General features: G+C 47.3%; 1 protein-coding gene across 5 annotated transcripts in view; it reads right to left on the bottom strand.

Moving 5' to 3' along the window:
* The window catches only part of LOC137433759 (neurabin-2), a 286,357-nt gene that overhangs the window by 79,782 nt on the left and 180,253 nt on the right, over positions 1–26,322 (bottom strand). For all 5 annotated transcript variants that reach the window (XM_068126043.2, XM_068126045.2, XM_068126044.2 and 2 more), the window contains 2 exons: positions 19,773–19,869; positions 19,362–19,596 (listed from right to left, as the gene is read on the bottom strand). In XM_068126043.2, coding sequence (XP_067982144.2) covers positions 19,362–19,596; positions 19,773–19,869 — 332 coding nt within the window. The remainder of the gene's footprint in view (positions 1–19,361; positions 19,597–19,772; positions 19,870–26,322) is intronic.

Below are 26,322 nucleotides of genomic sequence, written 5' to 3'. Positions count from 1 at the left end.
CAAGGCGGACTGAGCTACCGTGAGGTGGCACGTCGCCTTGGCTGTTCACACCAGATGATATCGGCCCTGGTGGACAGAGACACCCTCCACAACTCCGCAGATGACAGACCTCGATCAGGGAGGCCAAGAGTCACCACTGCAAGGCAGGACAGGCAGATGGTCCGGTCACCTGCGGGATCGATTCCGTCCAGCATCCCACACTGCGGCAGAAACTCCGGGGCGTGCAAACCCACGGATCTCCAATGATACTGCACGAAGACGACTGCATGACTATGGTCTGACTGCCAGAAGACCATACAGAGGCCCCGTGATGACGGCTGCCCATCGCCGCAACCGACAGAGATGGTGCCAGCAGCATCAGCGGTGGACCTTGGCACAGTGGAACGAGGTCGCTTTCAGCGATGAGTCAAGGTTCTGTGTGGACAGTCCTGATGGGCGTGAGCGTGTCTGGAGAAGAACTGGCGAGTGATATGCCGATTGTTGCGTGCGTCAGGCCAACAGGTGGGGTGGCCCCAGTGTGATGGTGTGGGCCGCCATATCAGGCCGGTACAGGACGCCACTGGTGGTTGTGGATGGGAATCTTAACGCCCAGCGGTATGTGGATAACATCCTGCGACCTCATCTGCTGCCATTCCTGCTAGACCACCCAGAACTGAGAACCTTTCAGCATGACAACGCTCGTCCCCATGCTGCTCGCTTTACCACTGCATTTCTCCAAGGCGAGAACATCAACACCATGCAGTGGCCTGCGCTCTCCCCTGACCTAAATCCCATAGAGCACCTGTGGGGTGAGCTTGGGAGACGCGTAGTTGGCAGGGCCAGGACACGGGCAGAGCTGCTTCAGACATTGAGGACTGAGTGGGACAGAATCCAACAGCAATCCATCCAAAGACTGGTAGGCAGTATACGCCGACGATGCACTGCCTGTATCCAAAACAATGGTGGCCACACACGCTATTGAAAGGGGACTGACATTGCACCCTGTGCTGTTCTGTACTGTAGAACAAACTGATGAGATGGTGTATCTTGGTCAAAAACTTGACATGTCATCAATAAAATGCCAATGTTTCAATTAGCAATTGTTGGTTTGTTTTATTTTGAACTGTTACAATTTTATTACATTTCAAACAAGTGGTAAGTTTCTTTTGCGTTTCAGTATATATATATATATATATATATATATTAGTACATGTACTGTATTAATATATATATATATATATATATATATATATATATATATATATATATAATATATATATATATATATATATATATATATATATATATATATATATATATATATATATATTGTTGTGGATATGAGAATGGTGTTTTTTTATTGTGTTTTTTTTATTGTATAGTACATTGTAAAATATCGCCCTCCTTCCTCCCGTTGTGTATAAAGGTCAAAAGGGCGTCCCGTAATTAGGTCATCAACAATCACGTTAGCCAATCATAGATTTCCTCCTTGTTGGTAGTTTATTTCCTTATTCTGTGTATTAGGCTAAGGCTTTGTCTTCCATTAATTAATACTCCATTGCACCGAATCAATTAAGAATAGCTCCCCTTCAATAATTCCATTTCCCAGCCAAACTCTCCATCTCTGGGTAAAGCAGTTCACAAGCGTGGGGTGCGCGCCCTCTCATTTCGCTGCTATAGTGAATATGTGCTCCGTACTCTGTTTGAACAGGAGGGGCGGGGTCGCCAGGGAGAGGCAAGCCCAGGGCGCGCCACGAAGGGCGGGGCTGTTCAGCCCCATGCCCAAATAAGGAAACAAGCCCGTGGCTCGCCACGAGGGGCGTGCCGTCGGCGCCATGCCCAAATAAGGAGACAAGCCCGTGGGATTGCCATACAAGGTCACGAAACAGAGCACGGGGGGGGAGGGCAGTACCGAAACCGACGAGGGCGTGTCACACCCGCGCTGAAGGAATGAGAGAAGGGTGCGACGATCGCTGGAAAAAGATACACCAGAGATACGGCAGATGAGTCCAGGTGCGTAAGAGGGTTGGCAGTCCACCGGGAGAGAGTTGAGAGTTCCACCGGAGTTGCGTGAGAGATACGGAAAGCCTTTGGGTGGTTGTTGCGTGAGAGATACGAAAAGCCTTTGACAAAGAGCCGCTTCAACCAGCCCCGTTTCAACCAGCCGCGTGAAACCCTGACGGGGCAGCGAGTGACCCTGCCGGTGTGCGGTGTAAAGCCGAATACAAGGAGCTGCCGGCTCCTCGCTTCCCGCCCGGAGTGGACCTGCTCGCTGTGCCCTGTGATTCCACCTGCTCATCCCTCCAAACGATTCCTGCCCTTCGATCCTTTTGCGTACGTGAGTTTGTTTTGTTTGTTCTGTCCTGGGTAATAAGTTAAGCCTGTTTAGTTAAGCTGGTATTTTCACTGTGTCTTTCTGGTCCGTCCCTCTTTCTGCTTTATTTCCTTATCTTTCCTTCTTCCTTGGTTTCTTTCAATCCTGTAAATAGTAATAAATAATAATCGTATTTCAAACCTTTTTGTCTCCTTCTTCTTCTTCACATCCGTGTCGCCTTTGTCTTTTCCCTATTGAATATCTGTGGCGCGATTTTGGCCAACGTTCAGGAATCGGATTAGTCAGGGTAACTGTTCGGGCGCGGCGGCCATCCGCTCGGCAAACAACATCCTAGCCGCGTCCGTAACAATTGGTGCCAGGAGCGAGAACGGACCTGAAGCGCTTCGTGCGCTCAAATTACGAGTGGGCCGAAATTTGTTTTGTAAAATCTTAAATTGAACATCGTGCCATGGATAGTCAAGGCGATCAGATGCAGGTGGGTGAGCTAGAAGAGGGGTTAGGGGTAACCCAGGACCACAGGGAAGAAATGGAGGAGAGCAATGAGGAGGTGGTTGAGGGAGTATCAGGCGCACAAAATGGCGCCCTCGCGCACGTGGTTGAAGAGGCACAAAATGGCGGCGCTGCGGCAGCCGAGACCGCAGCGCTGGGGAAATTGGACCTCTTCGCGGCGCAGATGATGGGGTATATGGAAAAAATGGGTGAGCGAATGAGGGACGAAGCGAGGGCTGATAGTGAGCGAATGAGGGACGAAGCGAGGGCTGATAGTGAGCGATTGAGGGGCCAAATGGGAGCAATGAGGGACGAAGCGAGGGGTACCGGTGAACGGTTAGACAATAATTTAAAGGGGTTAGACAACGGGATAAAAGAGGTGAAAAATGGGTTAACGGGGGTGGAAAATAGAATGGCTGCCTAGGAGAATCAGATAGAGGGGGTGAAAAATGGGTTAGAGGGGTTAGAAAACAAGATGGAAAACAAATTGCGGGAAATAGGGGAGCAATCGGCCCGGGAAATTAAACAAATGGGAGAGCAGATAGAGGAGGTGAAAATCGGGGTAGAAACCAAATTGGATGCCCAAAGGGATGAATTAGGACAAATGAGGGTGGCATCCACAAAAGAGATGGAGGAGATGGAGGAGATGAAGGAGATGAAGGAGATGAAGGAGATGAAGGAGATGAAGGAGATGAAGGAGATGAAGGAGATGAAGGAGATGAAGGAGATGAAGGAGATGAAGGAGATGAAGGAGATGAAGGAGATGAAGGAGATGAAGGAGATGAAGGAGATGAAGGAGATGAAGGAGATGAAGGAGATGAAGGAGATGAAGGAGATGAAGGAGATGAAGGAGATGAAGGAGATGAAGGAGATGAAGGAGATGAAGGAGATGAAGGAGATGAAGGAGATGAAGGAGGAAATACGACGAGGTGTAAGCGAGGAGGTCTCGGGGGTACGCGAGGAGGTAAAGCAAGGTGAGAAGCGTATGGAGAAAGAGGTGAGAAATGAAACGGCTAGGTTACAAGGGGGCATAGAGGACCTGACGCAGGAGGTGGAACAGCTGATGGTGGGACAGACGGAGTTAGTGGAGCAGGTACAAAGGAACACTGCGGTACTAGGAGGGTTAAAGGTGACACAAAAAGCACTAAAAGACGACTTGATAGCGACGAAGAGGGAATGTCAGATGGTACGTGAGAGACTGACAACGAGGTTGGATGAGGTGACAGAAGTAATGGAGACAAAGGACCGGGAGGTGAGGACGCACATAGAAACGGTCAAGGTAGCCTTAGAGGACGAAATTGAGGAGACGCACCAGGAAATAAAAGAGGTGAAGCAAAAGTTAGAGGAGGTGGAAGATGGGGTGAGTGAAATTAAGAAGAGATTGAGGGAAACTAAGAGGGAGATAAAGGAGGAAGTGATGGAATATGTGCAAGGTCGGTGCTCAAATCGTGATGGTGTGCTTGCTAACCAAATAAAGAGTTTGCAGGTGGCAGAGGAGGTACGGAGACGAGGTACCAAGGTGAGTGGCGATATACGCGGAAATGTATATGGTGTGAGGGAAGCTTCAGTCGGCTTGGGGGTTGATTTGGACCCGGGTGTTCGTGAGAGGCCATTGGTGAAGTGTGCGACAGGTACGGTGTGCGAAGGAGGAGGTGTGCGAGATTGTCCGACTCTGGAGTATATGAGGAAAAAGTGCGCGCCGAGGAGTGAGTGTGCTGTCGAGAGTGAGTTGGTCGTAGCACGTGTGCGAGGGGGCACATGGAAGCGCGGTGTGGTGAGTGTTAGGGAGGGTGTAACGGGAGAGTGTGCGCAAGAGGATGCGCGAGAAAGGTGTGTAACGGACGGGTGCATGAGGAAAGAGTGCGCTGTCAAGAGTAAGGGAGAATGCACACCTGTGGTGAGTGTTACGGAGGGAGTAACGAGAGAGTGTGCACAAGAGGATGCGCGAGAAAGGTGTGTAACGGACGGGTGCATGAGGAAAGAGTGCGCTGTCAAGAGTAAGCGAGAATGCACACCTGTGGTGAGTGTTACGGAGGGTGTAACGGGAGAGTGTGCGCAAGAGGATGCGCGAGAAAGGTGTGTAACGGACGGGTGCATGAGGAAAGAGTGCGCTGTCAAGAGTAAGGGAGAATGCACACCTGTGGTGAGTGTTACGGAGGGAGTAACGAGAGAGTGTGCGCAAGAGGATGCGCGAGAAGGGTGTGTAACGGACGGGTGCATGAGGAAAGAGTGCGCTGGCAAGAGTAAGGGTGAATGCGTGACCGAGTGTGGTGGTGAAAGTAGTGAGAGTGACACGGAGCGTGAGTTGGTTGTGGCAGGTGAGAGAGGATGTACACCTGGAATGGAAGGATGCACACCTGGAATGGTAGAGCGTGTGTGGGAATGCACACTGGAATTGGTAGTGAGGCACGTGATTGGGTGTGCAAGTGAGAGCACACCTGTGGTTGTCACAGAGGTGACCGAAGAGGGGGCGCGAAGAGGTGTGTTGGTGAGGTGTGCGAACGACGAGTGTGTGCAAAGGTGTGCGGTGGTCAGGTGTGTGACAAAGTCTGTAAGCGGCATGAGTGTACCTGGGTGTGTCAGGGAAGGTGCAATGACAAAGAGCATGGAGACGGCTGGATGTATGAGCAAGGAACGGGCTGCGGGGTGTGAGCATGCAAGTGGAGCATCGACGGTAACCGGGTTAGCGGTTAGAGCGACGTATAGCCGAATCGGGCCTTCGGTGCGAACCGGGCAGCTTTGCGTGCCGCGGGGATCCGCGGCGGTTTCGAAAGAACCGCCGTGCGAGATCCACGCCGGGCCGCGCTTTGAACAGCCACGTCCGTGCTCCACTAAGCGGAGCGGGCGGCCCTGTAGGAAGGGTCGTCACGACAACCCTTTGTGGTTGAGGCGTTCCGGCAGGTCGAAATCGGGCCATTGGACGGCTCCGTGCCGAGATGGTGCGTCGGATCTCGGCCCGGGCAAGCCCCCGTCCCTGCACCGAATGCCGGACGCATCCAGCCGCCGGCACCAAGCAACCCGCATTCATTGCTCGGCCGTGCGAAGCCGAGCTTTAGAGATGAATTGGCACACCGAGAGGCTCAAGTGAGTAGACGTGTGACGAGGATAGTGTTTTGGCCCCAAAATTAGAAAAACAAAATTTGATGATTGGCAAAGGATTGGCAGAGTGATGATTGGCAGATGATTGGTAGTGATTGGCAAATTTTTGATTGGTTGAAATTTGGTGTGCAAAATTGGTAGTGGAAGAGGCCCGATGTGGTGGGATGGCAACTTTGCCATCTCTCACAGCGGGGGGCAAAGGAGCACTAGGTTATGGGGTTGGCAGTGAAAACTAGCCCAGGAGGGTTAGGATATAGTGTGTAGGGATCTAGAAAAGATTGACCTTAGGTAACGTTAAGGTTAGGTAGTGACAATGATACCTGTAGTGGGGACGCAGGTAGATTAGTTTGGATGATAATGACGTGGTATGTGCTTAGTTTAAAGGGAAGACGGGGAGCACAAAGTTAGCAGGGCAACAGGTAGTTCAGATGATGCTGTGTGTGAGGACCAGGTGTGATTGCACAGGTGTGCAACGACAGGTGTAGGGAGAATGGTTGTGTGGAATAAATGGTCTGGAGTATATGGAGTATTGGAATGGATGGTCGTGGAGTGAGTATGGTGGAAACTGTGGAGTGGAGTGGATGGTGCGAAGGTGTGGATGGGGCAAAAGAGGATGGACCCCATCACGAATACCCGGGGAGGGTAGTGTAAGTGTTAGGTAGAGGGTACAGGTAAATTGTGGTTGGATATTGGCATCTGTGGTGTGGGTAGTTGCACAGGAGTGTTGTGATGGGTGCATTAGTGTTGTGGAAATGGCTGGGCGTGTAGCCTGTTAGTGTGTGTAGTTGGTTGGGCACTCCACCATTGTGAGGATGTCGGCCAGGTGAGGCCGCAGGTGGGCTCTGGGAGCCGGTAGTTGTTGTGGATGGGGCCCGAGGATCCAGAGGACGGACCCGGGTAGCCCAGTGCCAGAGGGCACCAAGGGGTGACAGAGCCAGGAGGGGCCTTCCCCAGTTAGATAGGTTAGGTAAGGAGCAGGTAAGCTCGGAGGCAACTACAGTGGTGGAGGTGTGCAGGTGGGTAGGCCTGCTGGGAGAGCTACACGCCCCAGTCCTGAAATTGTGCAAGGGCACAGGGAGTTGCATCGGGGGAGTGAGACCCCAAATTGAGAAGCACCACAGTTTGGTCAATGGGAATTTGGTTTTTAGAACCCATAGTGTAAGTTGGCCAATGGATTGGCAGGGAAAGACCCCGGGTAGTGTAAAGTGTATTAAAGTCATTTAGAAAGTAGTTAGGATGAAGATCTCCTCGCACCATCTGCATCCACTCACCTGAGGTGACGTAACTCCACACCATGCCATGTTTTATTATTTTTATTGTGCAGATGTTTGGAATGTGAGACGCATCATGACGTGGGTGTGACATTGTGCTGGTGTTCCATCTCTGCCTCCTTATGAGGATTGATGATGAATTGGGTGATGGCAAATTTTGGTTAGAGGGATTGTGGTGATGAATTTGGTATAGGAGAGATATGGGGAGACGTGACAGTAGTGACGAATGTGTAATGTGTAGATTGTTATAAATATGGGGTAAGGGCAAGGGTAGAGTAGGTGACAGGGGGGGTGACGTACGGTAGGGACGAGCTTTTCTCCGCTCCGTCTCCATACGCACCTCGCCTTGCATTGCCTGTATTGAAGTGTACCCTTGTGACCTTACCCCTCGCTCATCTGTCTTTTCCCCCCTTTGTCTCCCACATGAGGACCTGTGCGCCACTGGGCGCCGAGGGGAGCATGCGGGAGTCCGCCATTGTGCGCCCGGAACTCCCAGAACCACAGCTGTCTGCATCGATGCACCACCTTATGGACCACATGTCTGTGGCTGAGCACCACTTATGGACCCCATGGGTTGGGGCATGGCCCCTCTGCTGGAACCGGCCATGAAGGCCCGAGATCTTGCTGGCGGACCTTGGTCACAGGACACCGATGCCCCACAGGTGAACTACACATAGTCAGACCTGTGGGCCATAAATAAAAATAGACACGTTCTGTGCTTTTTATTATGACAAATAGGCCGCCAGCAAAGAAGATGACAACATCAGGAAGAGCATTAGCCAGCAGAGGGAGCCAAAGAGCAAGACACCACCAAGGGTTTGTTGTTTGTATTTTTATTGAACAGTGATGACTGTGCACCGATTGGTGCTTGAGGGTGTATTGGTGCGTTTTTGGGTGCTTCATGGTGCGTCGATGCAGAGCAGACTGTCTCCCCCCCGAAAAAGAACAATCACAGGTCCTGGGTTAGTTTTGTAAATAAAATAGCGTCGTTGTAAATAATGCGCCCCCACCGTAAATGTATAGTTTGAAGACGATTCCGCAATTCGGTTAGTTGTGGGCGTGAATCTGTTAGGCAGGGTGCAATGGAGCAGCGGGACATATTTATTTATGTTTTAAAACTGTCGCACTCAGGGTCAGGTTAAATGTAGAGGGAACTACACCTACGTGCCACACTAAAAGTAAAAGTAATAGGCCCGGGACGTGCCTCAGAGGAGGAGGGTGCAGTGTTGTGGATATGAGAATGGTGTTTTTTTAATTGTGTTTTTTATATTGTATAGTACATTGTAAAATATCGCCCTCCTTCCTCCCGTTGTGTATAAAGGTCAAAAGGGCGTCCCGTAATTAGGTCATCAACAATCACGTTAGCCAATCATAGATTTCCTCCTTGTTGGTAGTTTATTTCCTTATTCTGTGTATTAGGCTAAGGCTTTGTCTTCCATTAATTAATACTCCATTGCACCAAATCAATTAAGAATAGCTCCCCTTCAATAATTCCATTTCCCAGCCAAACTCTCCATCTCTGGGTAAAGCAGTTCACAAGCGTGGGGTGCACGCCCTCTCATTTCGCTGCTATAGTGAATATGTGCTCCGTGCTCTGTTTGAACAGGAGGGGCGGGGTCGCCAGGGAGAGGCAAGTGCAGGGCGCGCCACGAAGGGCGGGGCTGTTCAGCCCCATGCCCAAATAAGGAAACAAGCCCGTGGCTCGCCACGAGGGGCGTGCCGTCGGCGCCATGCCCAAATAAGGAGACAAGCCCGTGGGATTGCCATACAAGGTCACGAAACAGAGCACGGGGGGAGGGCGGTACCAAAACCGACGAGGGCGTGTCACACCCGCGCTGAAGGTATGGGAGAAGGGTGCGACAATCGCTGGAAAAAGATACACCAGAGATACGGCAGATGAGTCCAGGTGCGTAAGAGGGTTGGCAGTCCACCGGGAGAGAGTTGAGAGTTGCACCGGAGTTGCGTGAGAGATACGGAAAGCCTTTGGGTGGTTGTTGCGCGAGAGATACGAAAAGCCTTTGACAAAGAGCCGCTTCAACCAGCCCCGTTTCAACCAGCCGCGTGAAACCCTGACGGGGCAGCGAGTGACCCTGCCGGTGTGCGGTGTAAAGCCGAATACAAGGAGCTGCCGGCTCCTCGCTTCCCGCCCGGAGTGGACCTGCTCGCTGTGCCCTGTGATTCCACCTGCTCATCCCTCCAAACGATTCCTGCCCTTCGATCCTTTTGCGTACGTGAGTTTGTTTTGTTTGTTCTGTCCTGGGTAATAAGTTAAGCCTGTTTAGTTAAGCTAGTATTTTCACTGTCTTTCTGGTCCGTCCCTCTTTCTGCTTTATTTTCTTATCTTTCCTTCTTCCTTGGTTTCTTTCAATCCTGTAAATAGTAATAAATAATAATCGTATTTCAAACCTTTTTGTCTCCTTCTTCTTCTTCACATCCGTGTCGCCTTTGTCTTTTCCCTATTGAATATCTGTGGCGCGATTTTGGCCAACGTTCAGGAATCGGGTTAGTCGGGGTTACTGTTCGGGCGCGGCGGCCATCCGCTCAGCAAATAACATCCTAGCCGCGTCCGTAACAATATATATATATACAGACTTGGCATTTAATATGGAATATATATTTTTTCTTGACTTGGGTTTAATTTCTTAACTCAGTATATCAATCTGGTGAGTTTCTTTTACACTTTGGTGATTTATTTGTTAAAAGAACCATGTCACTGATTGTCTGTCGCAGCAAGAAGTCAACAACAGGATTATATCACAGGTGGCGTGGCAAAATGTACGGACAGGTGCATTTGATGATTGGCTTCACAGTCGGGTATACAAGGGTTGTTGCGTTCTGTATTAGTGGAAAACAACTGCTGCACGTCTCCAAAAGTTATTGCCGCTTCCTCTGGAGATGGTCCGTCAACTCGACAATGCTGTTTGTCATGGAGTGGTGGCTTTACGAAATTACAGCATGAAACAGCATGCTCTTGCTCGGCAGTATGGCATCACTCAAGGTCAGGTTTCAAAGATCCTGAAACGAAATGCTCAGAGGGGTGTCCCTACTCCAATACCGAGGCCAGGACGTCCCCGCAGAACCACAAGGAGGGATGATCGCCAGCTGCACCGGTTAGTCTGCAATGGCCGTACCAAGTCAGCTAATCGGCTTAGGACTGAGTGGCAGCAACTGACAAATGTGCCTGTATCCAGAAGGCTAGTCAACCAACGACTGGTTCAAGCAGGCTATTGTGCCAGGCGTCCCCTGAGAAAGCCACGCCTGACCAGACAACACCGCCAGCGCCGATTGCAGTGGGCCAGAGAGCACCGTCAATGGCAGCCAGGACACTGGAATCACGTGATCTTCAGTGACGAGTCTAGATTTCTGGTCTATCGTCAAGATGGCCGCGTCCGAGTGCGCAGACAAGTGCATGAAGCCTACAACAAAGATTGTATAGTGCCATGAGTCCAAGCTGGAGGGGGTGGGGTGACCGTTTGGGCTGCTTTTCATGCAGGGGGCAAAACTGACCTGGTTGATCTGAATGGAAACCTGAACCAGTTCAAGTACAGGGCCATTCTGGAAGAAACATTGCTTCCATTTGCTCGTGCAGTCTTTCGAGGAAACTTTGTCTTCCAAGATGACAATGCATGGCCTCATCGAGCTCGCATGATCCAACACTTTCTTGCTGACCGTGGTGTAGAGCATATGGAGTGGCCTGCCATGTCCCCGGATATGAATCCGATAGAGAACTTGTGGGCAGAATTAACGCGTCAAATCGACAACGTGGACCAGCAGCCGACCTCTGTGCGTGAATTGCAGCAGGCTATTGTCACTGCATGGCAAGCGATTCCTGTCCAAACCTTGGCAAATCTCGTGAACAGCATGCGTCAACCTCGTGGGGGTTACACGAAGTACTGAACTGTAATTTTACTGTCCGTAATCCCAGTCGAAATTTAACTTTTGTTTTTGTTAAAAAAAATTTTGGCTAATGTGCAAAATAAAGAGATACTTCTGGAAAACGTACAGAAGTTTAACACAGTACTGTCCATGAATTGAGTTTGATATCAATTTACATCACTTTTCAAGGATAAATTTATTTGTTTTGAAATGTCAAATGTGGTTTTTGTTTCTTTTAAAGGTCACATTAACAAAATCTAGAATAATTTCAACATAATTCCAATGAACTTTTGGTTCTAAGACATCTTGAAAAGTAAGTTCACGCCCACAAAAAAAATATTCCATATTAAATGCCAAGTCTGTACATATATATATATATATATATATATATATATATATATATATATATATATATATATATATATATATATATATATATTGTTGCGGATATGGGATTTGGCCTCCATATCCGCTTGTAAATATTCCCCTATTTCCCCAATACTCCCCAACTATCCCCAATCCCCCATTCCCTAGTCCCATTGTCTGTAAACAACACTCTGTAGAACCGACCTTCCCCTTTTTCCCCCATTAAATGTCGTGCCCAGGTCCACCGCATCTCACGTAGACAACTTTCGGACATCTTGCTAGTTATTCTTAGTCTATGTCAGTTAAGGACTCGTTTCCATTAATTCTGACTCTTCGTTGCACCAGAATGTGATTGTATGGCACCAGTAGTGAGTTTAGGACCTCCCCATACCTCCTCCCATCTTCCCCATGAAACAACAACAACAACTACAACAACAGCGCGCGGGGAGTGTGCGTCCTCACTCCGGCTCGGTTAGCCGCCATTGCCCATGTGCGCCGACGGGGTTACCACGAAGGGGCTGACTGTCGGCCCCTCGTCAAGGGCGGAGCCCGGTAACCCCCCGCACCCAATGAGAAGCAACGGGCCGATTCCATCTGGGGCGGAGCTAACGAGCCGAGGGCGTGTCACTCCCCGCCGGATATACGCAGCCACTTACCGGACGTGACGTGAGATGCGCCCCGAGCTTGAAGTGAAGAGAACCAGTCGCCACCTCCGAGCGCTGAGAGACCTCCCGCATCTCTGGACCGGACCGGGTCGATTCTGCCCCTGAGCCAAGGTGCACCTTGAGCCTCGACTACCTGCCCTTCCTTGCCATCAATCCCTGTGTGAGTCAGTTTTGTCCTGTTTATCTGTGGTCTGTCGGGGCTACTATAAGACCGTGATTAAGTGCCTACCTTCCTATGCTGTACCTCTCATCCCTGTAATCTAAACGTTCCGAAATATTATAACCTCCTCCGGAGGTCTTGAGAACTGTACCCCTGGTGTCGTGTCATTTAACCCAGCCGTTGTGTCCTTTCCTCAATTGATTTAGCGTAGCGCGACTCGGCCAACGTTCGAGTATAATCGGGTAAACTGTGCAGACGCGGTCATACCAAACCGCTCGGTAAACCAACATCCACAACCGCGTCTGTAACAATATATATATATATATATATATATATATAAATAAAACATAATTTCAAAACACACCTGGTCACAAGTGTGCCTCACTGACCGGATCCTCAGTCGAGGTCCTCAGCATCATCCCGTTTCGGCCCTTCAACCTCGATACAGTCAGCTAAGGTGGGCCAGCAGGGGCACATACACCTCCACATGCAGTAGCTACACCCGGATGCGTACGTACCCCCACCCCCAGCCAGTGAGAACACAGACTAGAAAAACAAAACAGCCTCCACTCCCAGAATCCACAGCCCCTCATCCACTCATTCACACACCAAAAAAAACAACAAAAAAAACAATAACCGACCACCACCATTGCACCACTCAAACATGCACCACTCATGCACCACTCAAACAAAAACAAATTCATGCAAAACCACATCCACTCCTGCAACACACACACACTCCTGCAACACACACACACACTCCTGCAACACACACACACACACACACACACACACACACACACACACACACACACACACACACACACACACACACACACACACACACACACACACACACTCCTGCAACACACGCACACACACCTCAATTTTTCTTCCGTGCTCAGTCACGACCCCTTTAGACTGAAATGAACCACCCCCCCACAACCTCAACCTACACCGTTCAACGTGCCTGCCATAAACTTCCTCCATATACAAAGTGAGCCTTTCAAGGCAACCTGGGCCACTTTGTCACACATCCTCCTTCTTTCTGTCCCACACACTCCAAGCCGAGCAAGAAATGCAGAAAAGGAATTGCCAATATACCTCCTACACCCAACCTCAAATGGCTGACAAGAAACTCGCCAACCCTTCTCCCAGCACTCTGCCTCCAGGTCACTGTACTTTCCTCTCTTCCTCTCGTGCACCTCCTCCATGTTCTCTTCCCAAGGTACAGACAATTCCCCTAAGATGACCTGTTTTGTTGCACCTGACCAGATGACAATGTCAGGCCGCAACCTTGTCACACAGATATCCTCTGAGAATACCAATTCTGGCTTTAGGTCTGCCACCACCTGCCAATCACAAGCATCTGACAGTCCTCTTGCTTTCCACCTCTTACCACTTGGCCATCTTTGACAAATCACACCTCTCCCCCATAGGTCTCCTTCTCCATTCTCCTCTCTCTCGATCTCAGCACCTCTTGTTGCACCATCTGCACCACCACCGCCAGCACCTGATCATGTCGCCACCTGTATCTTCCTGCTGCCAATGCTACTGAGCATGCACACAGTGCATGCTGCAACGTTCCCAAACCTCCACGTGCAAATAACATCTCTCTTCCTGCAACAACCCCCACAATCTCAAGTTTACTGGTGACGGAAGTACATCATACGTTGCCCGCAACAGGAAACTCAACAATATTGGCTCCATCCTCCAAATCTCTTGCCACCTCAATGTCCTCACCAGCATACCTTCCCACCTATTCCAAGCACCTTGCTGTGCCTGTCCGACTGCTTTCACAGATCTCCCCTCCTCCTCCTTTCTTATCACCTCCCTCTCCACCATCTTCCTCCTCTCTTTCACACATGCCTTTGCCCATCGCTCATGCTTCATCCACCCCAAGCCATGCTTCCCACGCTGTACCATCCCCATGACCTCCTCCTGTTGCAACCGCTCCTCCATCTCGTCCACATCTGCTCATGCATTCCACTTCCGACTTCCCTTCTTCTCTGGGAGAGCATTCTTTACCAATGAAGCACTTGAATCCCGCAACATCATGAACTCCCGCACCCTCACTACCTTAAACTCTTTGGTTAATGATGTCAAGGGAAACCAGAGTTTTCCACCCTGACCATAAAAGGCAATGTTCCTCAAACAGTGTGGCACTCCCAACCACCTTCTCACAAACCCGCTCACCACAACCTCCATCCTCTCTACATGTCCAATCGCAATATCATACATCATCAATGGCCACAATACTCGTGGCATCAACCCAAACTTCAAACACCATACCTTCAACTTACCTGGCAAACCACATCCATCAATCCTCTTCAAACCTCTCAAAAGCTTGTTTCTCACCTCCTCCACCCTTCCCACATCATTCAACTCCACTGGATACCATCTTCCCAAACTCTTCACAGGGGCCTCTGTCAATGATGGAACCACCTCCTCCTTGTGTTTGCATACGTGACACGCAGGTGACCTCCCAACTCTTCCTTCGGTACCTTCAGTACACCACATCGAGACTGCTCCAAATCGAGACAATATATATATATATATATATATATATATATATATATATATATATATATATATATATATATATATATATATATATATATATGCCCGGTGTGTACCCCGGTTTAGAATAGGTACACCGTATCCCTGCGTGTCATAAGAGGCGACTAAAAGGGTTGGCGTCAGGAAGGGCATCCGGCCATAAAAACATTGCCACAAACAGAGAACCATGACAATTACAACTACATATGGGCAGGGTACAGCCCGAAGTACCCCGTGGGGGACCCCACTCCCTCTCGTCAAAAATCAAGGTGGGGAACCCGATCGAAGCAAGGGTGGAAATCACTCAATTTATGACGACGAAACGTCTGATGCCCGAAGTGGAGATCGGTTTCTGAGGTTTGGGACATGGAATGTAGGGACAATGACAGGGAGATCAGGAGAAGTGGTGGAAGTATTGATCAGAAGAAGAGTGGACATATGTTGTGTGCAGGAGACGAGATGGAAGGGAAGTGGTGTGAGAATGGTGAAGGGTAGGCAGGGACAGAAATACAAGTTTGTGTGGCAAGGGTGCCCAGAAGGCGTGAACGGTGTTGGTGTCCTGTTTTCTGAGGAGTTTGAAGACAGTGTGGTGAGTGTGACGAGAGTGAGTGAAAGGTTGATGATGGTGTCAATGATTGGAAAGCTCTTGGTGAACGTCATCTCGGGATATGCTCCGCAGGTTGGTCGGAGCGATGAAGAGAAGGACAAGTTCTGGTGTGCAATAGAGAAAATGTGAAAGATAAGGAAGTTGTTGTGGTAGGAGGAGACCTAAATGGACATGTGGGAAGGAGTATGGACAGTTTTGAGGGAGTTCATGGGGGGTTTTTTGGGGGTTTTTTTGTATACAAGATCGAGGCTCGTGAAAGAGCTAAAACGGATATGTTTAACCGGATATGTCTAAAACGGTTACGGATATGGTGTGAGAAATGGAGAAGGTGAAAGGATTTTGGAGTTTGCTGATGGAGCTGATTTGTTGATTTGTAATACTCAGTTCCAGAAAGAGGATAATAAGCTTGTTACATACACGTCAGGTGGGTCGACGACAACCGTTGACTACCTGCTGGTGCGTAGGCGAGATAGGGGGCACCTCCGGGACACAAAGGTGATCCCGGGGGAGGAGGCTGTTTCACAGCACCACTTGGTTGTCTGCGACATAAGGGTGAAAGGTGCGAGGAGAGCTCGGCGGGTGAAGTACCAACCGAGAATGAAGGTGTGGAGGTTGAAAGAGGTGACAGTGAGGGAGGCATTAAAAGAGAGGCTGAGTATGGTAGAGGATGATGTGGTTGAGCTTGAAGGTGGTTGGATGTCAATGAAAGATAGTCTGTTGGGAGCCGTTGGTGAGGTATGTGGATGGACAAAAGGACCACCGAGGCACTCGGAAACATGGTTGTGGGATGATGAAGTTGGAAAGAAGATTGACGAGAAGAGGAAGAAGTTCAAGGAGTGGCAGAAGGCGAAGGGTATGGGGGCAGAAAAGGCAGAGCATGAAAGTTATAAGGCAGCCAAGAAGGCTGCAAAGAAAGAGGTAGCAAAGGCGCAGGAGGCATGTCGGAAAATGTTCGGAGAACACTTGGATTCGGAAGAGGGTCAGAGAGCGGTGTTCAGGATTGCAAAGCAGATAGCGAAAGAGAGGTGTGATGTGATGGGGGTGAGTTGCTTGAAGGATGAAGTGGGACAAATCGTTGTGGACCCAGATGGAAGTAAAGGAAGCTGGAAGAGATATATGGAAATACTGTTGAATGCAGAGAATGAATGGGATGGCAACATAGAGAGTCACCCAGTTTTAGGACCGGCAGAGAAGATAACTGACAAGGAAGTTGAGGAAGCAATAAAAGCAATGAAGAGTAGAAAAGCGGGAGGGCCGACGGGAGTTGTGGGAGATGTGTTGAAGGCAGCGGGAAATTGGGGTGTGAAGAGAATGACAGAGATCTGTAATCTGGTGGTGAAAGAAGGCCGCATTCCAGTGGATTGGGAACTGAGTACCCTCGTCCCTCTATACAAGGGGAAAGGTGACCCTCTGGACTGTGGCTCGTATCGAGCGATAAAGTTATTGGAGCATGGAATGAAGGTATTGGAAAGGGTGTTGGAGAGGAGGATAAGGAAGACAGTGAAGATTGACGAAATGCAGTTTGGATTTATGCCAGGAAGAGGAATGACAGAAGTGCTTTTTATTGTGAGGCAGTTGCAGGAGAAGTACATGGAGAAGAGGAAGAAGTTGTTTCTTGGGTTTGTTGATCTGGAGAAAGCATTCGATAGGGTTCCACGTGAAGTATTGACATGGGCATTGAGGAAGTTAGGAGTGGAGGAATGGTTGATCAGAGTAGTGATGGCAATGTACAAAAGAGTGCACACCGCTGTAAGGATGAAGGACGGGGACAGTGGTGAGTTTGAGGTGAAGGTAGGAGTGCATCAGGGGTCGGTACTAAGTCCACTACTATTTGTAGCTGTGATGGAGGTGCTGGCTCGGAACGTAAAGAAAGGTTTACCGTGGGAGTTGTTGAATGCACATGATCTGTTGTTGATTGCAGAAAGTATGGATGGACTGAAGGAGAAGATGAACAGGTGGAAGGAATGTATGGAGACAACGGGTCTGAAGGTGAATATCGGAAAAACAAAGGTGATGGCAAGTGGTAAAGCAAAGCAGGAAGGGTGTCGGAGTGAATTCCATTCAATGTACAATGTGCGCTGAGTGGGTTCATCAAAAATGTAGTGGTTTGAGAGGGTCATTAACCAGTGTGGCAGCTACATTCAAGTGTAAGGTGTGCACAGAGGGAGCTGCAGATGGAGGAAATGTTGAGTTGGATCTTGGAGACGGCGTGAAGCAGGAAGGTGTGAAAACATTTTGCTACCTTGGAGACATGCTGAATGGAGAAGGTGGATCAGACTCGGCAACGGTTGCTCGAGTGAGATGTGCATGGAAGAAGTTTCGGGAACTGAGTGGCGTGCTGACGAGGAGGGGTGTGTCGTTGAAGCTGAAGGGAAAGGTTTATGCTGCATGTGTGAGAAGTGTTATGATTTATGGGAGCGAGACATGGGTAATGAACGTAGAGCAGCAACGAAGGCTGGAAAGGGTGGAAATGCGAATGGTTCGGTGGATGTGTGGAGTATCATTGAGAGAGAGAAAGACAAATGATGAATTGTGAAAGATGATGGGAATAGAGCCTGTGATTGATGCTGTGAAGAGAAACAGGTTGAGATGGTTTGGTCATGTGTTGAGGAAAGGTGAAAGTGACTGGTTGAGAAGAGTGATGGAAATGAATGTAGAAGGAAGTAGAGGACTGGGAAGACCGAGAAAGACTTGGCTAAAGATGGTCGAAGAAGAAATGCGGGCAAGGGGGTTAACAAGATCGCCAAGTGGTCAGCTCTTTCACGAGCCTCGATTCAGTATACAAAAAAAAAGAAGAAAAAAACAAAAAAAAAGGAGAGATGCAGAAAATAGGGCAAAATGGAGAAGATTGTCATGGGGACCGCAAGGCTAACCTCCGCTCTTGCAGGGAAAATGGCCTTAAAATGCCTGTTGTTGATTGTTTGTTGTGTATATAATTAATTAATTATATATATATATATATATATATATATATACACATATATATATACATATATATATATATATATATATTTTGCTTCGAGAAACAACAACATGCATTTTAATGCTAATGAAACAACATATATTTTGCTTCGAGAAGTATTGCTATATATAATTTTGTGTGTTCCTTCTGTGTCCGTCATGCTCTATTTCTAAAGGGTTCCTGCTGTCATACCGAACAAGTATCAGGCATTGCAAAAATCATCAGTGACTTGGGCAATAAAAAAAAAACATTGACTGTGCTGGTTAAGTATGGCCTACAAGATGGGAGATAAACAAAGCCACATGATTGTGTGTGTGTGTTTGTGTGTGTGAACGTGTGTTCATGCAGTGTGTTCGTACCTGCATCTGTGTACGAGTGTTCGTGTCCGTGTACATGTTTTCACGTGTTCATGTGTATATGTGTTAGTGAACGTGTATTGGTGTGTTTGTATGTAAGTTATTGTGTGTTCGTGTGTGTGTGTTGGTGTGTACATGTTTGTGTGTCAGTTTGTACACTCACATGTGTATACGCATGTGTATGTGCGGAGCACATTTACATTTGTATACGTGTGTGCACATACATACATACATGTGTGTTCTGCAAAAGGAAGCTGCTCATGTCGAGGCCTGTGCATGTATTTCGAATTTGAAATATCGCCAAAGTACTCGAGAATCAGGAAAATACCAGTGATTGTCTGATCATAGAATCGATAGAAAAATGGTTTGCTTCGCTCATTCCCCAAACTGCATTAGCAGATCTGCAAACAGTAAACAACGTTAATTAATTAATATTACTAATACTGCTTCGAAGAACATTGCTCCAAATTCCTCCCAAGAAAAATGGATAAAAAGTGAAAATACTCCACTTTCATCTCCATGTCAAGTTCACAGAGTGAGCTCAGACCGTGGTAAGCAAACGGCAGTGGAGCCAAGTCCGTTAAAGGCCGACGCACTTCTCCCATCCGTTCCGAGTCGTCTCACGAGACCTCCCTACCTGAATCGCTTTCTTTGTCCAACGTGCTTTTGGCCTCTCTGGACTCCGCCGTCTCAAAAGGCCTCTCTCTGCTCAGAGGCACTCGCTCCGGTGTCGTGAGACACGGGGGCCGCGCGTGGCCACCCGACCGAACACTCTCGAAGGCCGATTCCGGTCCCAAAGGTTGGCAGTTATTGTTGGAGCGAACAACGTCGTTTTCACGATATTCTTGCAACTCCAACTCGAGGACGGCTAGCTGTTGATATTTGGAAAGTGGCTTTAGAAGTTTGCATTAATCAAGTTAATTCCGAAGTTATCCTTTCGTTAACTAGTTGATCTACCGATGTACTCTTTACTTTAACGATTTCATACTGTAATATAGTTACACAAAGCATGGTATTGAGAGGGAACATCAGTGGATGCATCACTTACCTGGCTCTGCAGGTTTTCCAACCTCTGCTGGTATTGTTTGTCAATCTCCTCCAGCTTCTTGTTTTGAGCCTCTTCACGCATCACAAACTCAACCTCCCTGAGGGCCAAACAGACTCTACTCAGTTGCAAATCATAAAAATGTGGAAAGGATCAAAATGTTAGCAAAACACAGATCTGTTCATGGTACCATGACCAAGGTTATTGTAATTCATAGAAAAGAAGTGTAACTTACTTATACTAGTACACCCGCAGATTCCGGGAGGGGCAGGAAGGGTCATTCCTCTTTGGGGTATATAGATTACAGTCGATCTATGGTCGGATCTCAAGAACATTGGGTGTGTGTTCATTTACCAAGTTTCTTGTGGAGAGATCACAAAGTGGTTTAAACATTCGAGCAAGCACTCCATTCAAAACCGTTAAGGAACTGCTGGCTTGGCAAGCGCTAGCTAGCTGCTTGGTAAATGAGCACATCCCTGTCTTCCTCCCTTTGTTTCGTATTAAACAGCAGGAGCGAGTTTCAAAAGTTCGCTATGAAAAATGCCACGGTAGCGGCAGAAAGGGCCATGTTATTAATCCAACATTTGTGGGTTATAAAGAGTACAGTAGATCTTCGCTCAGTTCTCTAAGTAAACCTTACTTCACGGATGTCGGGATTCCTCCAAATTTCTTAATTTAGTGTTATAAAGAGCATTAGCGACTGTTTAAAAAGCAAATCATACGTGTTTTTGGTTTATAATATTTTTACTTCCTGTAGAAGCCATTGCTCCCACGGAAACGTCATTATAACTATAAGCTATTTATACACGTTATCACTGGAGGAAAAACGCCTTGGGGAAGTGGGACATTATTAGTATAAATATTGTTTTGTAATAACATTAATAATATGCGATTATCAATAATTTTGTTACTAGTACCCAACTGCAAAGCCGCAATGAGCCGGCGAAGCCAAAGCCTCTTGCCACTATTTTACCCATCACGATGGTATCAGTAGGTTAGGTAGTTGATAGTAGGTCGGTGTAGGTACCGTACCTGGTAAGACTTGGTAATAGAGAAGAGCAGACAGTCCTCCCCAATACCTACATCTATCTATAATTCCAGTAATCTCTGTCTGTACGTTTGTTTGTCTGTGACCGCTGTTTCTCGACAACCACGGGTCCGATATACTTTTAACTTGCCAGGTATATTGCTGGGGACCCGAGGATGTGCCTTTTCAAGGTTTCATATTAATCGGACAATTACTTACCGAGCTATGTCCAAAAAACGATTCAACCAATCAGAGAGCAGCGAACTAGCGCGTGTGCTGAACGTGGCGGACACACTCTGCCTCGGATGGCACATTTGAGAGCGTATTCATTTATTTCACGTTTGCAAACTATGTTGGCGTTAAACTATGTTTTACAACTAATAAAAACGAATTTGCGATTCATTCGCTTTCCTGCGCGTTTGTGCACGCGATGGCGATTTCTTTACCAAACTCCGGAAGCCGTTCGCTTTGGACCAAACCATTGCATGTAAATAGAGGGGGGGGATTGTCACCACTCGCAAGCCGTTCGCTTTGGACCAAACCATTTCATGTAAATAGAGGGGGGGGATATAATTTTAGATATAGATATAGTACGGGCATGCCCTAGTATAATAAATGTCACAAGAAGCTTAAGGAAGTAACTATACGATGTGCTAGCTTAAGGCCTATTTTAAGAAATTTTAACTGGGCTTAACATACGTTTTCACAGTATGTGTGTAGTCTTCTAACTTCAGTCGCTGTCAGGGCTGGTTCTCTCCGGGCACGGCAGCTTCCTCCACCAGAAGAAGTTAGCTTGCAGTAAGATCAGTGCCGACAGATCAGACGACAGCGCCGTTTCAACGGCAATGTCAATGTGTGACTGTCGTTAATCAAACCGAGCTTTCTTTCTTTATGTAAACCGCTTATACCGTATTTCTGGCCGTGAAAAACTATCCCCAACGGCCGCGAGATTTCGAAAAAATAATTCTTCGTCAATTTTAGAATATTTGACGCCGTTTTCACCCTCCGAAACGCGTAATAAGCTTTAAAAAAATATTTTTCAAATGCTTGAATCTCATTTGTTCCGGTGTTTGGTGACGATTTTCGTTGAAGATAACGAGGTTGGTCTTAACGTATTTAATTACAAATTAGAGGTGCATTAGATTGTGAATCAAAGAAAGACGGGTGAAACAAACTCCTATTGAACTTTTTCGCAATTGTTTTACGCAAACTTCCGCATCCGGTCGATGGCGGCCTCCATTGCGTGATTTGGTTTTAGAAATATTTTTTCAAATGCTCGAATCTCATTGGTTCCGGTGTTTGGTGACGCTTTACGTTGAAGATAACCAGGCCCGTGCGGGCCGAGGTTGGTCTTAAAGTATTTTAATAATAAATTGGAGGTGCATAAGATTGTGAATCAAACAAAGACGGGTGAAAGAAACTCCTATTGAACGTTTTTCAATTTGTTATGCATACTTCCGCATCCGCAAGATGGCGGCCTCCATTGAGCTTCGGAATTCTCAAGCCAAGGCATAATCTGGTTTTCGACATAATACGTACGCATTTATTGACAACACCGGCTTTGCCGGCTATTAAAAGCGTCTTTGGAAAAACGCCACGACAAATCTTCTTCTTTGGAAACACGCCACGATAAAGATATAATTTAACATTTATATACACCTCAACGTGCAACCTCATTGACGGCAATGGCGGGGGAGAAAACCCCCTCGGGGAGGGGAACAAATGAATGCGCTACAACCTTCATTATGTAACCCTTGGTCATCCTGTCAAGTTTGGTTGAGATTGGATAAGTAAGGACGGAATGTATTGGCGTCAAAAATTCATCAGACAGATGGACAGACACAAATGGCGTATTTTAGTATGAAGGTGTTCCTGTGCGTGTGTCCAAATTAACAGAGAAGAAAATGGCCAAGCAGATAATGAGGAATGAGCATTTGTTTTTTGTGTTCTCAAGTTAAATTTCATTCATATGCATGTGCCCGTGTGCGTATCTCTGTTTGAACTTTGAGCTCGACTTTCCAAGAAAGAAATAGGTGCACCACTCCCCCCTTCCCACTATCAACAACTGACAATGTCGCACAACCAGGAAAGCAGCAAAGATGTCTGAAAGCCCACGGGGTGTCGGAAAATCCATTCCTCCTAAGGCGGGTACAGCGAAGCCACATCCCGAGGCAGATGCCACGCCCCCGAGGAAGATGTCACGCCCCCGAGGGTGGATCCAGATATAGTGCTTTGAATAATCTCGCAACTTGGAGGCTCAACGGATGCACATTGGACAGGCCGATAACAAAAATAAATGTTTTTTTTTTTACAACAACAAAACTCATATTAGACAGAGCATACGATGACAACAAATGGTAAACAAGCGTTATGCCTAGGTCCCCCGTCGATGAAGTGATGTGAGTTAACAAAGTGGACGACGCAAGGCAGCCATCTTGGATTTTGACGTGGCGACCCAATTTTCAATAGAGTTCTCCCTTATGCGTAGATACACGCACACACCAGATTAGAAGTTAGTAGTTCATTTGTTTTTCAAGATATTTCGCTCACAAGGTTCCGACATATATATGGTGGCGGCCATCTTGGATTTTGACATGCCGACCCAATTTTCAATAGCGTTCTTCCTTATGCCGAGATACACCCACAAACCAGATTGGAAGTTGGTACTTCGCTTATTTTTCAAGATATTCCACTCACAACGTTCAGACACATGGTGGCGGCCATCTTGGATTTTGACGTGGCGACTCAATTTTCAATAGCGTTCTCCCTTATGCCTAGATACACACACACACCAGATTAGAAGTTAGTAGTTTGTTTATTTTTCAAGATATTTCGCCTACAAGGTTCAGACATATATATGGTGGCGGCCATCTTGAATTTTGACGTGGCGACCCAATTTTCAATAGCGTTCTTCCTTATGCCTAGATACACCCACACACTAGATTAGAAGTTGGTACTTCACTTATTTTTCAAGATATTCCGCTCACAAGGTTCAGACATACATGGCGGCGGCCATCTTGGATTTTGACGTGGCGACCCAATTTTCAAGAGCTTTCTTCCTTATGCGTAGATACACCCACACACCAGATTAGAAGTTAGTAGTTCGTTTATATTTCAACATATTTCGCTCACAAGGTTCAGACATACAGTGTATATGGTGGCGGCCATCTTGGATTTTGACGTGGCGACCCAATTTTCAAAAGCGTTCTTCCTTATGCCGAGATACACCCTCCCACTAGATTAGAAGTTGGTAGTTCGCTTATTTTTCAAGATATTCAGCTCACAAGGCTCAGACATACATGGCGGTGGCCATCTTGGATTTTGACGTGGCGACCCAATTTTCAATAGCGTTCTTCCTTATGCCGAGATACAGCCAAACACCAAATTAGAAGTTGGTACTTCGCTTATTTTCAAGATATTCCAGTCACAAGGTTCAGACATATATGGTGGCGGCCATCTTGGATTTTGACGCGGCGACCCAATTTTCAATAGGGTTCTTCCTTGTGCCTAGATACACCCACACACCGGATTAGAAGTTGGGTACTTCGCTTATTTTCAAGATATTCCAGTCACAAGGTTCAGACATACATGGCGGCGGCCATCTTGGATTTTGACGTGGCGACCCAATTTTCAATAGCGTTCCTCCTTATGCCTAGATACACCCACACAACAGATTAGAAGTCGGTACTTCGCTTATTTTTCAAGATATTCCACTCACAAGGTTCAGACATACATGGTGTCAGACATACATGGCGGCGGCCATCTTGGATTTTGACGTGGGTTGCACCCACACACCAAATTAGAATTCGGTCCTTCGCTTACGCACGCACACATGGACGTACGCACGCACGCACACACGGACAGAGGGGAAAACCATAGTCCCCCTTTTGCTCCACGGTGCGACGGGGGACAATAAACACCCACGTTCTGATTGGTCGAGTTATTGTGCTTTGTGTGCTTTCATGGCCAAATAATAGGATCAAACCTTGCATATGTCGAAACGTTGGGCACTTTGTAGAGGAGGCGATATTATAACAATACAGGTTATCGGCAACACAGACCCGTACATGAATTGACAAACAATACAGCAATACAGCATGGCCCAGAAGTGAGACAAAACTTTTCAAGCAATTTATGTCCAGATTTAGTGAATTATCTTATGTTTACAAAAAGTGTTTACACCCTGGAAGGCGTGAAGGCATGGAAAACTCTGGATGCCTCCAACCTGTTGATGTCTCGCTGGATCAGTGATGTGACTGTTCTTGTGAAGAATGGCTATCACATTGCAGAAGCATAGGCCTACAATGCATCAATGACCGGACCCATGTTGGCAGAGCAGATAAGTACGATGTTATATACTGTATATTAACATCTTGCCCATCTGCTCTGACATACAGTCACGTGAAAATGTAAGTACACCAACATAAATGCAAATTTCGCATGTGGAAAAAGTGAGTACACCCCTACATTTATCACTATTTCAAATACCTAAAATTAGAATCAGGTGCACCAGCTCAGGTGCAAATGATTAGAACATCGTTAGAGAGGATCTTGGAGGACCTTGTCTTATATAAACCTCAGACATTTAGTTTGGTTTGCTCTTTGTTGTTGAAGTGTGCGGCGTCACCATGCCTAGATCAAAAAAGCTCTCTGAGGCCTTCAGAAAGTAGGTTATTGATGCCTACGAGTCTGGGAAGGGATTTAAAAAGATCTCCAAACAATTTGAAATCAATCATTCGACTGTCCGGAAGATCATCTACAAGTGGAGAAGATTCCAAACAACTGCTAACTTGTTCAGGCCAGGCCGCCCCAGCAGGTTCAGCCCGAGAGCAGACCGCAAGATGCTGAAAGAAGTCTCTAAGAACCCCAGAATGTCATCACGGGACCTACACGTAGCTCTTGCCACTGTTTATGTCAAAGTGCACGAGTCTACCATTAGAAAGAGGCTGCACAAATTTGATCTACCTGGGAGGTGTGCCAGGGGGAAACCTTTGCTGTCCAGAAAGAACATCAGGGCAAGACTAAAGTTTGCCAATGACCACCTAGGCAAAGACCAGCACTTCTGGAACAATGTGCCCTGGACAGATGAGTCAAAGGTAGAGCTATTTGGCCACAGTACCAGAAGACATGTTTGGCGAAAACCAAAGACAGCATTTGACCACAAGAACCTGATACCAACTGTAAAGCATGGTGGTGGAAATATTATGGTTTGGGGCAGCTTTGCTGCATCAGGGCCTGGGCAGCTCACTATCATATAATCCACTATGAATTATTTATTGTACCAGAGGGTGCTTGAGGATAATGTGAGGCCATCTGTCGGAAAGTTGAAGCTCAACCGAAGGTGGACATTGCAACATGACAATGACCCAAAACATACCAGTAGTCAAAGCCCGGATCGAAATCCCATCGAGATGTTGTGGGTGGATTTGAAACGAGCTGTGCATGCAAGAAACCCCTCAAACATCGCACAGCTGAAAGAATTCTGCATGGAGGAGTGGGCAAAAATTTCTCCCAGTCGATGTCAGA

This window comes from Myxine glutinosa, chromosome 10 (genome assembly GCF_964187855.1).
Source record: "Myxine glutinosa chromosome 10, kmMyxGlut1.1, whole genome shotgun sequence".
Taxonomy (NCBI): domain Eukaryota; kingdom Metazoa; phylum Chordata; class Myxini; order Myxiniformes; family Myxinidae; genus Myxine; species Myxine glutinosa.
This window is presented reverse-complemented; position numbering and strand designations above follow the sequence as displayed.